The 18,904-nt window shown below is 42.7% G+C and overlaps 1 protein-coding gene across 7 annotated transcripts in view; it reads right to left on the reverse strand.

The window, feature by feature from the left end:
• The window catches only part of aff2 (AF4/FMR2 family, member 2), a 703,805-nt gene that overhangs the window by 262,236 nt on the left and 422,665 nt on the right, over positions 1–18,904 (reverse strand). For 6 of the 7 annotated variants that reach the window (XM_072271044.1, XM_072271049.1, XM_072271045.1 and 3 more), the window contains one exon: positions 15,735–15,779. The exons of the other annotated variant lie outside the window; for it this stretch is intronic. In XM_072271044.1, the coding sequence (XP_072127145.1) occupies positions 15,735–15,779 (45 nt within the window). The remainder of the gene's footprint in view (positions 1–15,734; positions 15,780–18,904) is intronic. 7 annotated transcript variants of the gene reach the window in all.

Consider the following 18,904-nt stretch of genomic DNA (forward strand, 5'->3'; position numbering starts at 1 on the left):
GTGGGTCGAGGTGGTGAGAGGGGATCGAATGATGAAAAGAGGACCGTTACTAGAACTCCAACTGTTTGTGCACGAAGAGGTTGAACTTTGATAAGTTTGGTGCCTTTCACTTTCCTTTTATATTTTATCTCTATTAATTATATAGTTCCAGTAATACCTATAAATTGTAATAATTTAATTGTATATGGTGTATTGTCTGTTATTTGGCAGGGTGGGGTACAGCACACAGCATCCACACAAACTTAATTACCCAGTTTGGTGGGGCCGAAGGCTGATTCCCCTAGACGAAAGCGAGTTGAGCAAGCCTGAGGGTTACCAGGGGGGCTACATTTAAATCAGAGGTTGATAGGTTCTTGATTATTAAAGGTATCAAAGGATGCAATGAGAAGGCAAGAGAATGGGATAATAAATCAGCCATGTTGGAATAGCAGTAAAGCACCAATGGGCCAAATGGCCTTATTCTGCTCCTATACCCAATTGTCTTATGGACAAATGAGGGGTCAAATGACTCCCTTCGATAATAAGATAGTGAAAGGAATGAACAGTAGAACAGAACTTAGTGTCCTGTATGGACTCACTGACAGAACTGCAACACTCAAAGAACAACTTCTTCCCCTCTGCTGTCAGATTCCTGAATGGAAAATGAAACCGTGTGCTCGTAGTATAGTTTTGCTCTCTTTTTATGCTACTTATTCAATTTAATGTTTAAATAATTGTTTTTAGTATTTGTCTATTGATAGTTTGATTGATTGATTGAGATACAGCATGGAACAGCCTGTTCTGCCCTTCGAGCCGCACTGCCCAGCTACCCCTGATTTTACTCTAGACCAATCACACGAACATTTACAATGACTGATTAACCCACAAGCCAATATGTCTTAGGACTGTGGGAGGAAATCAGGGCACCCAGAGGAAACCAACATGTTCCATAGGGAAGATATACAAACTCCTTACACTTAACATTGGATTTGAACTCTGAACTCTGACACCCTGAACAGAGATAGTGCTGCAGTAGCTGCTACGCTACTATGGCGCCCATGTTAACGTTTATTAATATGTATTGCAATGCACTGCTGCTACAGATCAGCAAATTTCACAACATATGCCAGTGATATTAAACCTGCTTTTGATTCTGATTCTGATTCCAGTTGCTTGTCCACTGAGAGCCGCAGACATAATGATTGTGTTATCTATCACCACTGCATTTTCTCACCTAGTTAATTTATTCTGACCCTGCAGCTTTGTAAAACAACAAGAGCTTTATTCAATTGCAAGCATCGCTGGTTTATTACTTTGGCACAGCTTATCCAACAGCCCTATAACACAGCAGCAGAGTGGTTGGCACAACACCTTACAGTATCAGTGACCCAGATTCAATTCCCGCGCCTTTCTGTAAGGAGTTTGTACATTCTCCTCGTCACCATATGGGCTTCCTCCAGGTGCTCTGGTTTCCTCCCACAGTCCAAAGACGTACCAGTTGGAAGGCCAATCAGTCATCGTAAACTGTCCCGTGATGAGACCTGGGTTTGATTGGTAGGTTGCTGGGCAGTAAGGCTCATTGGGCTGGAAGGGCCTATTCCCAGCTGCATCTCAATAACTAGGTAACTAAGTCAAGTAAGTGAAACTATCACAGCTTAATAAAAGAAACTTCAAATTTAATTGAGTTATTACCATTGTGACACTTCAAAATCAAAATTATTTTAAATTTCATATTTCCTTTTGCTTTAAGATTCGTTCTACTGTTATGACAGGCACAAAGTAAGACCACTCTGCTCCTCTTCACGTGAGAATGGATATTGTGTTTGACCAATACACTTTGCTAATTTTCTCAGAATCTTCTGAGACTTCGAATGGAAGGTTTTCAGAGGAAGAGACTGCAGAAAGCCAAAGCACCAAGGAAAAATCAAGCTACACCTTCTTCTGCTTTCTGGATCTACCAAGTTTCGTTGCAAGAAGGTTGGGGATGTTGCAGCCAACAAGATTCCACAATCTTCAGCATGATAAGTGATCAACTAATTTGCTTCGAGGTGTAGGTGACGAATAAGCATCCACCAATTCTGCCCTTAATGCTTTCAGGTCACCAATTCACAAGGTTCAAGGATCAGAGGCTTAAAGGTCAGAACACCTTCAACTAGAGCCCAGGACCTACCTTCTTCCCTCAGCCAGCTCCCCCCGCCCCCAACACCTCTCCCCCGGTCTGGCAAACCTAGTAAACCCCCACCCAACCTGGCACGCAGTTGGATGCACCAGTTCCCCTCATCCGCCTTCCCGCCCTGCCTCCCCCCCCCACCCCCCGCCATCCTGCCAATGGGGACCTTGACTAAACTCACCTCGTCAATGCAGCAGGTGGCTTTTAATGTCAGCTGTGGAAGAGGCGACTGGGCAGGCCATGAAACCCCAGGTTTGGTAACCTTACTACACCATTCTGAACTGTTTTGTTAAAGACCTGGCAACAAGTTCAGTCTGCATTTCTCACTAGCGTCAGCTTGGCTGCCTTCCAGCGGGGCTGCAGGAACCTTACGCTGCATTAAACAGGGACCGAGTGGGGTGTGTTGGGGGAGGTGGTGGTACAGAGAGATACAAATCTCAGGCAACCTGCACGTATATCTGATACAATTCAATGCTGATTTCTTTTTAAGACAAGGTATTAGAGATGAGACTACTCCCAGTGGCTACAGACTTCAAAAGCTAACAGCTGGAGTAGTGAATGCATCTGCAGTGTTGTGCTTTCAAAGTCCTGCTTTTTTTTATCGGTCTTCAGCCCAGAAGTTGTCACGACAAGAACATGCTGTTCACTGCTAGGGAAAACAATCTGCTACCCTCACTGATGTCCTCGCGTTCACTCCAGCTGGCTCCTGCGAGTCTGCTCCACCACCAGACAGACCCGCCGAGCAGGAAGCACGGTAACAAGTATGAAATTCCATGAAAGAGACTCGAATCCTGTCAGGAATTTCTGAAGGGTATGCAACGACTAATGTTATCTGGCTTACAAAAAACAAAAATCAACGCAGCAGGAAATGAAGGCTAATTAATATAATTGTGACATGTTCCTAAAGCCAAGAGCATCTTCGCCCTCTCCACTGTAATAACTCCAACTAAAAAAAGCATTAGTTCATAAAATATTTCGGCTATATAGATAGGTTATTTATATATATATATATATATATATATAAAATTATATGTAATTATATACACACATATATAAATATATATATAGATTATGTATGTGTGTGTTTTATATATATTATATACACACACACGCACACACATACAGACACACACACACAAATACTGTATAGACATATATATCTTGGATCTCTCTATATATAGGACTCAATCATTTAGTCAACTATTCAGGATGTACTGTTCATCAGCCTTGATGACTAAAGGCTGTGTTGCTTGGATACAGCTATTTTTCATCACCTCTTCCCACAGCTGTCAGTGCCGTGTGATTGACTCTGCCAATGGACACGTTACCCAGCTTCTAATGACGTCTGTGCAGTCATTTAAATGCACAACATGCACCCCGTGCGCAGCTAATGCGAGCTCCGTGCTAAAAAGCAATCTCCACCTGAGATATTTTCAACCTGGTTTTGCTGCGACGTTCAGCGTGAGCTGAGTCATGAAGAGCGATCGGTGAAGACTGGCTTGTCTGCTTTGAAATGCAGATGGGTTGTTGCAGTTATTAAGGCCTGTGGAAGCCTTATGGGGAACAGATTTGTGATATTCCTTCTGAATGTGTTTCGTGGTAACACATCTGATCTACATGCAACACATTTGCAACACAAGTCCTGTCTTTAATACAAAACATGAACACCAGTTTCTCTAACTTCTGGTAATTTCTACTCCCTCCCCTTTCCTCTTTTTCCACTCCCCATTCTGCTTCTCCTCTCACTCCTTCTCCTCGATTCATCACTTCCCTCTGATGCCCCTCCTCCTTCCCTTTCTTCCATGGTCCACTCTTCTCTCCTATCAGATTCCTTCTTCTTCAGTCTTCACCTTTTCCACCTACCCACTCCTAGGTTCTTACTTCATCCATACTCCCTCACCCACCTATGTTCTCCCTCACCTGGTCTCAACCTTGTAATCCATCTCCTCTCCCTACTTTCTAATTCCAGTTTTGTCTCCCTTTCTCTCCAGTCCTGATGGTATCGGCCCAAAACATCAACTGCTTATTCCTGTTCTGCTGAGTTCCTCCAGCTCTTTGTGTGCATTACTTAAGGTTTCGAGCATCTGCAAAATCGCTTAACCTCCACTATCTCTTAAAAATGTCCTCAATGGTGGACAGTGTTGTATCTATGATGACCCGACGAAGGGTCCCGGCCTGAAACGTCGACTGTACCTCTTCCTAGAGATGCTGCCTGACCTGCTGAGTTCACCAGCAACTTTAATGTGTGTTGCTTGAGTTTCCAGCATCTGCAGAATTCCTCGTGTTAGTGTTGTATCCATGATGGAATTGACTGAATCCACAATCCTCTCCAGTTCTTGTGATCCTGCACGTTGGAGGTTGTGAGTTCTTTGGGGAAGTCTGATGTCTATAAGGCCAGGAGTCCAATGGAGGCTGGAGTCCCAGAGATGGCTTGTCCTGGGTTTGAAGTGGGTAGGTGGGAGGGAGCAAAGGGGCTTTATTGCTGTTGTTATTTTGTTGTTCTTCTTCTGATCTTTGTGGGCATGCTTCTTAGGCGCTGGAATGTGTGACATTCTTAAGTTGTGTTGGTTGTTAACACAAATGACACATTTCACTATATGTTTTGAAGTACATGTTAAAGGGTGAGTAGAATGAACACACACCAGTCCTCATAGAGGGATCAGAAGTGTAAAGAGTAAGAAATTTCAAGTTCCTGGATATCTACATCTCTGATGATCTATCCTCGGCCCAACAAATCGATGCAGCTACAAAGGAAGCACAACAGCGCCTATATTTCATTAGGAGTTTGAGGAGATTTGGAATGTCACCAAAGACTCTCGCAAATTTGTACAGATGTACTGCAGGGAGCATTCTAACATGGGCACCATCCTCTGTAGTATCCAGGCCATCTACAAAGAGCGATGACTCAATAAGATGGCTTCCATCATTCAGGACCCCCATCAACCCAGGTCATGCTCTCTTCTCATTGCTTCCATCGGGAAGGAAGTACAGGAGCCTTAAGGCACACACTTAATAACTCAGGAACAGCTTCCTCCTCTCTGCCACCCGATTTCTGAACAGACATTGAACCCATAAACACAACCTCACTACTTTTTTTAATTTTTATTTTGTGCACTACTTACTTAACTATTTTATATACTTACTGTATTTGACAGTTTTTTCCCTCTATTACTATATATTGCACTGTACTGCTACTGCGGAGACAACACAGTTGCCAATGATTTGCTGGTGATATTAAACCCGATTCTGATTCTGGCTCCAAATAAAAGAATCTGAATCTGAATCTGTTGCAACCAGTCAGAATGCTCTCCACTATATGCCTATTGAAATTTGTGACTTGAAAGACGATAACACCTGAAGGAAACCTGTCAAACTGACCATTGGTTTGAGAGCACTAAAGGTAGAGCTATAGTTAAATTATTGGATTAGTACTAATCCGGAGATCAGACTTTAATTCCCAGTAGGTACTGTGGAGAAGTTTAAATTCAAATCATTAATTAAATTCTGGCACATAAACAAACCCATCAAACACTGGATTGTTGGAGATTCAGCCTGGAGATCTTCGACAAAGACACAACTACTCTGTCACGAAGATGGCACCGTCTCAGCGAAAAGCAGGCAAGTTTGAGCTATTCTGGTCAATAGTTATCTCCCGGCCAGCATCACTACCATCTCCTTCTCATCCTGGCACTGTACTCAATGAATACTCCATCTATTACTTTGGAGTGGTAGCTGCAGTTCAATAAAAGTAAGACTATAAGACACAGGAGCAGAATTAGGTCATTTGGTCATCAGGTCTTCTCCAACATTTCATTATGGCTGATTTATCGTCCCTCTCAACCCCATTCTCCTGCCTTCCCCTTGTAATCCTTGATGCCTTTCCTAATCAAGAACCTAAGAATCTGCATTTCAAATACAGGTAGTAATTTGGGGTCCATAGCCTTCAGTGGCAATAAATTCCACAGATACACCAGTCTCTGGCTAAAGAAATTCCTCATCTCTGCTCCAGAGGGACATTCTTGTAGTCTGAGGCTGTGTCCTCTGGTCTTGGATACTCCACTATTGGAAACATCCACACCATGACCCCCAATGTTTAGGCCTTTCAATATTCAATATGTTTCAGTGAGATACACTCTCATTCTTCTGAACTCCACTGAGTTCAGACCCAGAACCATCAAATACACCTCATACATTAACCCTTTCATTCCTGAGATCATTCTCATTAACCTCTTCTGGACCCTCTCCAATGCCTGCACATCTTTTCTGAGGTGTGGTGCCTAAAACTGCTCATTACGCTCCAAATGCAGTCAGACCAATGTCTTATAAAGCCTCACCATTACAATATGTACTCTAGTGCCTAGGGACATTGTGAATGCTATTGCAAACATTGTTTGCACTTACTTAAAAGGGGAGTAAAGTAGATATCGCTCCCCCCCCCCCCACACACACACACAAAACACTGGCTCTGCTGTGAGAGGGCATCTTGACACAGCACCACCAGCTGAGAAGTGCCACGTAGTCTATGATCAAAGCAGCCAATCTGTTTCACTGCTCTTTCCCACCTACTGCAGCAACCTACATGTAGTCTGCCTGTCGCGGGCCAGTACATCAAAAACTGAGGTTACTTTGTGTGGAATACACGAACACCATACCCACTGAACAAGCGCAACAACAACGTACACTTACAAAACACCTTCCTTCAGCACCACCCCAAAGAGATCCAGACAAGAGATTATCACACAAAACGCGAGAGCAAAACACTGAAGCAAATCAAACAGAAACAAAGAGGAAGGAGATGAAGGAGAAGAAAAGAGGGAAGGTGAAGGCAATAGGGAAGGAGTGACAGAAGGGAAGGTGAAGGAAAGAAGAAAGGAGTGAAAGGATGGAAGGTGCAGAAAAGAGGAAAGGACTGAAAGGAGGGAAGGTGAGGGAAGGAGTGAAGGGAGGGAAGGTGAAGGAAAGAGGGAAGGAGAGAAAGAAGGAGAGACAGAAAGAGGAAAGGAGGGAAGGTGAGGGAAGTAGTGAATATGGAAGGTGAAGGAAGGAGGAAATGTGAAGGAAGGAATGTGAAAGAAGGAGGGAGGGAATGAAAGAGGGATGGATGATGAAGGAAGGAGGGAAGGAATGAAGGAGAGAGTAAAGGTGCAGGAAAGATGGAAGGAACAAGTGAAGGAAGGAAGAAGGTAGAACAAAAGATAAAGGAAGTAAGGAGAGAAGGTGTAGTAAGTAAGGAGGGAAGGAGGAGAGGTGAAAGAAGGAGGGAGGGTGAAGGGAGGGAGGGAGGGAGAGAAGGTGTGAAGTGAGAGAAGGAGAAGGAAGGAGGACAGCATGTAGGAAGGACAGAAGGAAGTGTTACCTTTCCATTGGACCACCACATTCCCTTCAGGACTTTTCAAAGTAGTTTACAATTCATTAAGCACTTTTGACTTGTACTTAGTCTCTAGATATAGAGATTGTTACATCCAGTTTGTGCACAGTAAGATTCCACATCCAGCAATCTGTGCCTGCCTGTGTACAGTTGTGTGTTTTGTTAATCAAAAAGAAATTTAATGGTTCAAACCAATGATGTGGGATCACATAGGATCTCCCAGCACTGAACCTAACTGCCAAGCTGCCTACTTGGTGCCAGTTCTTATGCTCCACAAGAGCCTGTTGTCACCCCAGCTATTATTATTCCATTATTACATTGTCCCATTCATTTTCCTCCAGCCAGTGCACAACTCCCCTTAAATATACACTCAGTGGCCGCTTATTAGATACATCTGTACACCTGCTCTTTAATGCAAATATCTAATCAACCAATTATGTGGTAGCAACTCAACACATAAAAGTACACAGAAAAGTTGTTCAGACCAAATATCAGAACGGGGAAGAAATGTGATCCAAGTGACTTTGATCGTGGAGTGATTGTTGGTACCAGACGGGGTGGTTTGAGTATCTCAGAAACTGCTGATGTCCTGAGATTTTCACAGACAACAGTCTCTGGAATGCACAGAGAATGTTGTATAAGAAACAAACAAAGAAATACAGTGAGCAGCAGTTCAGTAGATGAAAATGCCTTGTTAATGGGAGAGGTCAGAGGAGAGTGATGAGACTGGTTCAAGCTGAGAGGAGGGCAACTGTAACTTAAATTACCACGTGTTACAACAGCGGTAATCAAAAGAACACCTCTACATGCACAACACATCATACATTGAACTGGATTGGCTACAGCAATGGAACCTACTGCCCTCAACTGTGCCTATTGTCTTGTTTACTTTTTATTGTAACGCCTGCACTGTTTTGTGCACTTTATGCAGTCCTGGGTAGGTCTGTAGTCTAGTGTAGTTTTTGTGTTGTTTTACGTAGTTCAGGGTAGTTTTTGTATTGTTTCATGTAGCACCATGGTCCCGAAAAACGCTGTCTCATTTTTACTGTGTACTGTACCAGCAGTTATGGTCGAAATGACAATAAAAACTGACTTGACTTGACTTGACCACATCTGGTTCCACTCATGTACCAAATAAAGTGAGTCCTGAGTTTCTGACATCTGCCTTGATGGCTCTCAGTAGGAGTGAGCTTTATATCTCTCTCTCTGGGTAAAGTCATCTATCCCAAATTCCCCCTTTAATTTTCTCTGACCGTCCATTATGTACGATCCCCAGGATGCCCACTTTCTTTTCTACTTTCTCACAAGCAGAAACAATTTCCCCCCTGCTTACCCAATCAAACTCCTCGATGAAGTAAAGGAAACACTTCTGCCAACCACCTTTCCCCAAACCCCTCACTTTCCTCCTTTCCAGAACTGGCAGCCCTGTTCAATGTTCTCTCTCAGGTGTGCTCATGTACGTGCACACACGTCTGCTGCCACTGGTGCTCAAAGGACCTTAAATTGCGCACAAAAGCTTGATACCCTCATTGGCCTGTTAAGTATATTTCACGATCGTATACAATCACATTTTCTTCTCCGGTTTCTGATGCAGAAGATGCTGACGACATGGAGTTTGCAATGATTTGTCTGCAAATTTTAGAACTGGCTAGTTTATGTTGTTTTTATTGAAGAAATTATTCTGTGCGCACATGTTGTTGTCACTGGGCACAAAAATTGCACAGCACAAGATTTTGCACACACTGGTCATTACAAATTAGAGGGAACATTGGCCCTGTTCCATTTTGCCTTTCAGAGTAACTGTTACAAGTAATATTAAGCAGCCAAGTTTAAGACCGAACACACAAAATGCTGGAGGAATGCAGCAGGTTAGGCAGCATCAATGGAGAGTCCTAATGAAGGGTCGCAACCTGAAACACTGTCGTTTTATTCTTCTCCATAGATACTGCCTGGCCTGCTGAGTTCCTCCATAATTTTGTATGTTACTCTGGATTACCAGCATCTACAGAATCTCTTGTATTTAAATCAAGGTGACTGGGTGTCCTCTGAGATCACAACATTCCCATTTTTCATCTCTTGCACCATCGCTCACCAGTTTCAATAATTTCTCTCTGCAGAGGCAGAGTATAATCGTCCAGCTGTTCACACGGTCTCCTGTCTGTCCACAATAGCATAGGCCTAAAAATATCCATTGGTGAAATACTCGCTGGAACTAATGGTTTATTCCGTTCTAGCTTGACAGCAACCAAACGACGTTTGCTGGGAATTTGTTTGCTTATTAAAACACAAGTACTGAGGATACTTGGGGACCATGAATACCTAAAGCAATTTAAAACCAGAATCTGCAACACTGGACTGAATGAGATGAAGTTTACAGTTCCTCTTAATGTCATCTTGAGAGGCAAATGTTAACTGCAGCACAATGAAAATTATTGGATGAGATTAATTTATAGTTCGTCATTCATAATTTGCCTTAATAAGTCTGTGATTCTATTTTAACGGCTTCACGAAGAGTCATTACTTTAGAAATAAATAGCCTACGGTAAAAATAGCTAATAAGACCATAAGACATCGAAGCAGAATTAGGCCATTCAGCCCATTGAGTCTGCTCTGGCATTCAATCATGGCTGATTTATTATCTCTCTCCACCCCATTCTCCTGCCTTCTCCCTGTAACCCTTGGACTGTTTGTCCCACTCCCAACAGGGTGGAGGCTACACAGAACCACCAGATTCAAAACAGTTACTTTTCCCAAGCATTAAGGCTGATCAACACTTCCAGCCACTAACCCATCCCTCCACACCCCCATCATCACTACTTTATCATTTTCTGTCAGTCACCTTATGTATAGACTCTGTACCTAATATCACTTTACAGATGTACAACCAATGGTTAAAAGGTTCATTTTATTAGCGAAGTACGCATGCAGAATACAACTCTGTGATCCATCTTGTCCAGATAACCCCGAAACAAAGCAAGACCATGGAGTTTGTTGAAAGAAAAGACATCAACCCCCACACGCCCACCCCCCGCACAAAAAAGAGCCGAGCCACCCCAATTTAATCCTAGCCAAGTCACAGGACACTTTACATTGACCAATTAACCTACTAACCAGTCTGTCTTTGGTCTGTGGGAGGAAACTGGAGTACCCACGCAGGTACAGGGGAACATACAAGCTCATTATAGGCAGCAGCGGGAGTCGCACCCGGGTCACTGGTACTGTAGTGTGTGGCTAACCACTACATTACCGTGCCAAACATTATACTGTAATTTCTGTGTGTTTTTTTTAATTACTGTGCTCCTTATCTTATTGTGTTTTTTTTTGGTGCTGCATCAGATTCAGAGAAACAATTATTTCGTTCTCCTTTACACTTGCGTACTGGAAATGACATTAAACAATCCTGAATCTTGAATCATAGAACAAGTCTGTTAACTGAAAATGTAGCTTATAGTTGTGAGGACAAGCTACTGACCTGATGGGAGAAGTACCTGAGGGGCAGGGGACAGACTCGGGACAATGGGCCAGTACTCTGATCGGCAGGATGTGACTAGTGTACGTTCCACAGGGATCTGTGCTGGTGGCTCATGCATTCACTGAATGTGTTAATGACTTCTATGATGGATGGAGAGCCACGTATTGAAGTTTGTTGGTAGCACGCAAGGAGCAGGAGAGCATTGTATAAGTGGAAGCATAAAATGATATTAATAGATTAAGGGAACGGGCAAAGCTGTGGCAAAAGGACTTCAATGTGAGGTCATCGATACTTGACCATAAAATGATAGTCCAGATTAATTTCTAAATGGTTAAAAGTTAAAAGCATTTTCAGGTCAAAGATACTTAGAGACTCTGTACATATAAATAAATCATTAAACTGTCATGGGTGAGTATTAAAAACAATCAGGGAGTTAATGGAGTGCTGCATTTTATATTTGAAGTATGCAAAATCAGGAAAGGAACGACGTCTGGGCATTGAGTGCATGAGTTGGGACATTATGATGCAGTTGGCGAGACTGTACTTGGGGCACTGTGTACAGCTTTGGTCATCCTGTTATACAAAAAAATATGGTCAAACTGGAGAGATTGCAGAAAAGATTTATGAGGATATGGCCAGGATTAGAGCGCCTAAGTTACAGAGAGAGGTTGGCCGGGCTGGGTCTTTATTCCTTGGAACATTGGTGGAATAATAGATTAGTATGGACTAGATGGGCTGAAGGGCCAATTTCTGTGCAATGGTGCTCTAATGACTAATGAGGGGTGACCCTACAGAAGTGTTTAATATTATGAGAGGTATAGATATGGTGGATGGTAACAGTCCTTTCTCCACAGTAGGAGAGCCCAAAAGAAGGGAGCATAGGCTTAGGGTGAGAGAAGGAAGGTTTAAAATCAGAATCAGAATCAGAATCAGGTTTAATTTCACTGGCATGTGTTGTGAAATTTGTTAATTTTGCAGCAGCAGTAAAATGCAATGCAGGATAATAGAAAAAAACTGTAAATCATATTATGAATATATACAGTATATATTAAATAGTCAATTTAAATAAATTTTGCAAAAAAGAATGAAAAAAGTAATGAGGTGGTGCTCATGGGGTCAATGTCCATTCAGAAATTGTGTGGTAACAGGGAAGAAGTTGTTCCTGAATCACTGAGTGTGTGCTTTCAGGCTTCTGTACCTCCTTCCTGATGGTAGCAATGAGAAGAGGTCATGTCCTGGGTCCTGAGGGGCAACTTTCCGCACAGAGGGTGTTGAGTGCATGAAACGAATAGCTGGAGGAACTGGTTAAAGCACATACAAGAGTTTTATTTAAGAAGCACTTGGGCAGGTACTTGGAGGGGAGGGTCTTGGAGAGATGTGGGCCGAGTGCAGGAAATTGGGATTAGCATGGTCAGTATCGACTGGTTGGGCCGAAGGGCCAGTATCCGTGCTGTATTCCTTTACACAAAGGCCAGATTAGAACAGTTCTGAACAGCACAGGCTGATGAATCTACCCCCACTGATAAAGAGTGCTGAATTACAACAGTGATACCTGGAACCCAAGGGTTAAATTGTGAGGTGACGTGGCACAAATTAAAGTTGCATGCTTTATTATTTAGAAGCTTAAAGGCTGATTCGATCAAAGTTTCCAAGACATTAAGTGGAATTGATAGGGAGATAGAGTACAATTATTCCCACTGGATAAGAAGTCTTGGACTGGTCACAGATTAGTGCCAGCCTTCCTGTACTGAAGTTCAGAAATAAGCAGAATCTGAAAGAAGTTTAGAACTCCCTCCCATAAACAGCTGACAGTGTTGAGTCAACTGTTCATTTCAAAGGTTGCTGGATTTTTGTTCGCCAAAGGCATTGTGGGTAGAAAGTACACCTAGTGGCCACTTTATTCAGTACCCCTATCTGTAATAAAGTGGTCACTGAATATACGTTTGTGGTCTTCTGCTGTTGCAGATCGTTCACTTCTAGGTTTGATGTACAGTGCATTCAGGGATACTCTTCTGCACTCCACTGTTGTAACGTGTGGTTATATGTGTTACGGTTGCCTCCTGTCAGCTTGAACCAGTCTGGCCATTCTCCTCTGACCTCTCTCATTAACACAGGATTTTCACCCACAGATCTACTGCTCATCAGATTTTTGGTTTTGTTTTGTTTTGCGCCATTCTCTGAAAACTCTAAAGCAGGGGTTCCCAACCTGAGGGCCATGGACCCCTTGCTGAATAGTAATGGCCCATGGCATAAAAAATATCTTTGTGTGTGAAAATCCCAGGAGATCAGCAGTTTCTGGGATCTTCAACACCTCCCCCCCCCCCCCCCCCCCCCCAAGTCTGGAAGCAACAATCATCCCACGGTAAACGTCACTGAGGCCACTATTTCCCCCCACTCTAATGTTTGGTCTGAACAACAACTGAACCTCTAGACCATGCTTGCCTGCTTTTATGCTTTGAGTTGCTGCCACATGATTGGCTGATTAGATATTAGCATCAACAAGCAGATGTACAGGTGTACCTAATAAAGTGGCCGCTGAGTGTAAGCTGCCACCATCTCTCTGAATGCATTAATCGTCTCAGGGGTCTGTTTCTCTACCTTTAAGACACTGATACGTTAGATGCTATTAACACAATATTAATAGCTTTACTCATTGATGTTCAGAGCCTGAACCTTTAACCATGTTTCATATCTTCTACATAATAATGTTGAAGACTGTAGGAATTGAGGCTATTATCCTATTAGTATGTCAGACCGAACAATCACCATCTATATCATGGCCTCATGTACTGGGGAGATAGTTACATGTTGTATTTTCAAAGCTAAATTAATCCTGACTCATTATGTGGAAATTCCACACGTTTCATTTTCTGATCACTGTCAGCTTTCATTCTTCTGTCAGGCTGACCGACCATTCTAGATGAATATCTTCAGTGGAAGAGAATGGTTCCCGGAAATGCACTGGATGTGTGGAGGTGTTCCCATTAGTATGAGATTCTCAGATGAGAAGCGTTTAGTGCAAGATAAGGAGTCGGACATTTAGAACAGAGAACAGCACAGTACAGGCCCTTCAGCTCACGATATTGTGTGAACTCTAAGATCAATCTCACCCTTCCATCCCACATAGCCCTCTGTTTTTTCTATCATCCATGTGTCTCTCTAAGAGCCTCTTAAACGTCCCTCATGTACCTGCCTCTACCACCACCCTGGCTGAGCGTTTCATGCACCCACCACCCTCTCTGTAAAATCAGGATCAGAACCAAGTTTAATATTACTGGTATACTGTATGTCATGAAATTTATTGTTATACAGCAGCAGTACATCGCAATACATAAAATAACTACCTCTGACATCTCCCCTATACTTTCCTTCAGTCTCGTTAAAATTATGCCCCCTCCTCTTAACCACTTCTGCCCTGGGAAATAGTCTATGGTTATCTACTTGATTTACAGTATACTTCATCATCTTGTACACCTTCATCAAGCCACCTCCTTCCATCCTTAGAGAAAAGCACAACTCGTTCAGCCTATCCTCAGAAAACATGCTCACTACTCCAGGCAGCATCCTGGTAAATCTCCTCTGCACCTTCTCTAAAGATTCCACATCCTTCCTATAATGAGGCAACTGAACTGAACACAACACTCCAAGTGTGGACTAACCAGAATTTTATAAAGCTGCAAATTTACCTCACGGTTATTGGGTTTAACCTTCAAATTAAAACCACAAAGTGATGAATCACTGGACTTCTCTACCCCAGAGGATTGTGGGCAGTGGGTCACTGGAGGCACATACTTTTTGAGGAAGTAGGTACAGTACATTCTTGAAATTGAGGGTGAATGGGAACTAGCGTAGAGGAGGAGTGGTATAGATCACATGATTTTTTGACTGGCAGAGAGGGCTTGAGGGGTCAGGTGGAGTACTACTATCTTTTAACATTTATTTTATTTAACGTGGCCAAGTGGTTAAGGCATTCATCCAGTGATCTAAAGGTCGCTAGTTCGAGCCTCAGCTGTGGCAGTGTGTTTATGTCCTTGAGCAAGGCACTTAATCACACATTGCTCTAGTGTCTGTGCGAGGAGTGGCGCCCCACACAGACTTCCAACCTGCGCCTTGTAAGGCATGAAAATGCCCAACGCAGGCTTCTCATGGTCTGAGTCGACGTTCCCCTTATTTAGATACGGCACGATTGCAGGCCCAAAACACCTGTGCTGCAAAATTACACCCATGTGACCAATTAACCTACTAGCTCATATACTTTTGTAATGTGCGAAGAAACCAGGGCACCCGGTGGAAATCCGCATAGTCACAGGGAGAACGTACTAAGTCCTTACAGACAGTGGCTGGAATTGAACCCTGTTTATAGCTGTACCACACCTTTTGCTGTCATGTTTAAAATACATGTGGTTACAGGGGGAACGTACAAACTCCTTACAGACAGGAGCGGGAATTGGACCCCGGTCACAAGCACTTTAATAGTATTATGCTGCAACTTTGTGTTCATGGTTAATTTCCCTATAGGTTCCAACTCCTTCTTCAAAGACAGGAACATTCTGTGGTCCCTGCAGCTCAAAGATCTTTTTAGGCTCATTCAATCAGATCCCTTTGCTGCCTACTAACTCTTTCCCTGCCATCCCACCCAGCCCAGAACACGGCCACTTTGTGCTGTGCTATGTTTGGAGAACTTCTCCACATCCCCCAAAGGTCCCCGCCACGGAATTAAAATTAAAAGAAATACAAAGACCAACCCGTAGTATTTCTTCCACACAGCTGGTCTCGTTGGAAAGACTGACCTATGAGGGAGAAAAAGAGAAAGAAAAAATTTTATTCAGATGTCCAAAGGACACAAGCAGAACACTTATTTGTAGAATACAATCTAAATGTCATTATCTCCTATCCTAATAAGAATTAAAACAAGATATTAATGATGTCATGGGCCTTATTTTAACTGTGATCATAGATTCCACATTCCAGACCCATCTGCCACAAAGGGCAAAATTTCCCATTCGACTTCTCATTCCCATTCCCATTCTGACAGGTCAGTCCATGGCCTCCTCTACTGCTACGATGAAGCCACTCTCAGGGTGAAGGAGCGACACCTCATATTTATGCCTGCAATCTGATGGCGTGAACATCAATTTATCTAGCTTCCAATAATTTCGCACTCCCTCCTCTCATTTTCCATTCCCCCTGGCTCTCCTCCCACCCGTTCTCTTCAGCTGCCCATCATCTCCCTCTCCTATTAGATTCATTCTTTTTCTTCCACCTATCTCTTTATCTCTTCCACCTATCACCTCCCAGCTTCTCATTACATCATCTCTCTCCCCCACCTATCCTCCTTCCCGCCCTCACCTGGTTTCACCAATCACCTACCGGCTTGTACTCCTTTCCCTCCCCCTACCTTCTTCCCCCTTCCTTTCCAGTCCTGATGAAGGGACTCGGGCCAAAATGTCGATAAGTTATTCCTTTCAGAGATGCTGCCTGACCTGCTGAGGTCCTCCAGCATGTTGTGTGAGTTCCAGTGTATTCATGGTATTTTATTTGAGAGTTCAGGAATATTGAGTTCAGTATTTGTGGATTTGTTATGATGTTATCATTAAGTTCTTAGATTTTGACTTTCCTGTGATTATGTTAGTTATAAAATAGAGATGACCTTCAATGAGAGTTCTTGTCCTCTGTCCTTCTTGTTTAATAAAAAGCACTTTCCTCCTCTCCCATTTCATTCCAGACATTTTCCTGTTTGGTGGGACTTCTACTTTGTTCCAGTGGTTTGGAAATTATGTATTCCCTGGATGTGTCATCACCAGTATTTATCTATCGACACTGCTCACTGCCTTGATAAAACAGCCACTACAATCAATTCAGGTTGCACCTCCAAACTGAGGGTGGCCTCATCATGACTGTAGAGGAGGCAATGGACCATCATGTCAGAATGGGAATGGGAAGTTCAACTGAAATGGGTCACCACTCCAAATATTCCCTCTTCATGCCCCTCCCAGCATATTCTTAGTTTGTGTTAGTTGGTAGCGCACACAACAGATTTCACAGTACTGTATTTTGATGTACATGTGATAAATAAAATGAATCTGAATTTGAATCCATCAGGTAGAAGATACAAAAGCCTGAATGTACATACCACCAGGATCAAGGATAGCTTCCATTCCATTGATAGCAGAATACTGAACAGCCTCCAATGCAATAAGATGGATTCTGACCTCTCAACCTATCTAGTTATGGCCTTGAACCTTATTGTCTGCCTGCACTGCACTTTTTCTGCATCTGTAACATTTTATTCTGCATTCTGTTAATGTTTTTTTACGTTTTTCTATCTCAAAGCATTGTTGCAATGAATTGATCTATATGTGTGGTGTACAGGACAAGTTTTTCACTGTACTTCAGTATATCTGACAATGATAAACCAATTCAATAATTTTAGCTGAACCCCTGTGCTTTGGCATGCAGCTATAATGCTACCAAACATAAATATTAACTTTAGTCTTTCCTCAGGAATATGCCTAATGTACATATCACCAATTAAGAATGCAAAAATAAATGTAAAGTTCAAATTTAAAAGTGATTTTTTAAATCAAAGTACCTCAAGATCCATTTTCTTGCAGGCATTTACAGGAAAATAAAGAAAGTTTAAAGAATTTATGAAAAAAAGTTAAAAAAGACTGACAAGCAATGTGCATAAGAAGACAAAGTATGCAAATGTTTAAAAAAGTACTGAGAACTCGAGTTGTAAAGAGTCCTTGAAAGTGAGCCTGTAGCTCACACATCTGCAGAATTTGAGATGGTACGTTACTATCTGTTGAGACCACATGTGTAATATTATCACCCACATTGTCAACCCACTGGGTCTCCTGTTCCTTTCCCTCCCCTAATGCTCCCACATTTTGTGATGAATACTCACTCTCCAGTGCCCACAAGGGACTTATTGCTAAATACAGCTTTCTAGCACAGCAGCATCACCTTTCCGAGGGTCAAAGAGTTGTTTTTGACCAAGTTAAACTTCTACTCAATATTTCTTGCTCAGTGTCTTGCTGTAACCAAGAGGACAATGTGGTTATCATAAGCCCATGATTTAATCAAAGAGAAAGAATGGAATTCATGTTGGCCTAATTAAACAATATGTTCACCTCTGCTGTTATCTCCACCAACTGACCTGCCCCTCCTGACCCCATCTGCTAATCAAACCCTCCTCACCTGAATCCACCAATCACCTGCCAGTGCCAGCCTCAGCCCTCCCCCTCACCTTATCAGAATGGCTATCTGCCTTCTCCATTCTCAATCCTGATGCAAGGTTTCGACCCAAAACATCCACTACAGATAGATATAAACTTTATTGATCCCATTTACAGTGTCACAGTAGCATTACAAGTTCACAGATATACAATATTAGAAGAGAAGGAAGAAGAATAAAAGTTACCTTAAACAGTCATCACTTCCCTGGCTATAGGTTGTCTCATTTTTGAGACTTACAGCTGACAGTAAGAATGACCTTATATAGATCTCTTTGGATCAGTGCAGTTGTCTTAGTCTATCACTGAAAGTGCTCCTATATTCAGCCAAGGTAGCATGCAGAGGGTGAGAAACACTGTCCAGAATTGCCAGGATTTTCAATTGGGTCCTTTATTCTACCACAGCCCCCAGTGTGTCCAGTTTGATGCCTGTAACAGAGTCCGTCATTCTAATCTATTGAGCCTGCTGACGTCACCCATGTTGATGCCTTTGCCCCAGCACACCACCACATAGAAGACTGTACTGGCGACAACAGACTGGGAGAACATGTGAAGGAGAGGCCAACATACTCCAGAGGACCTCTGTCTCTGGAAGTAAAGTTTTCTCAGGCCCTTTTATACACAACCCCTGTGTTGGTGCTCCACTCAAGTCTGTCATCCAGGTGCACCTCCAGGTA

Source organism: Mobula birostris, chromosome 10 (genome assembly GCF_030028105.1).
Source record: "Mobula birostris isolate sMobBir1 chromosome 10, sMobBir1.hap1, whole genome shotgun sequence".
Classification (NCBI taxonomy): domain Eukaryota; kingdom Metazoa; phylum Chordata; class Chondrichthyes; order Myliobatiformes; family Myliobatidae; genus Mobula; species Mobula birostris.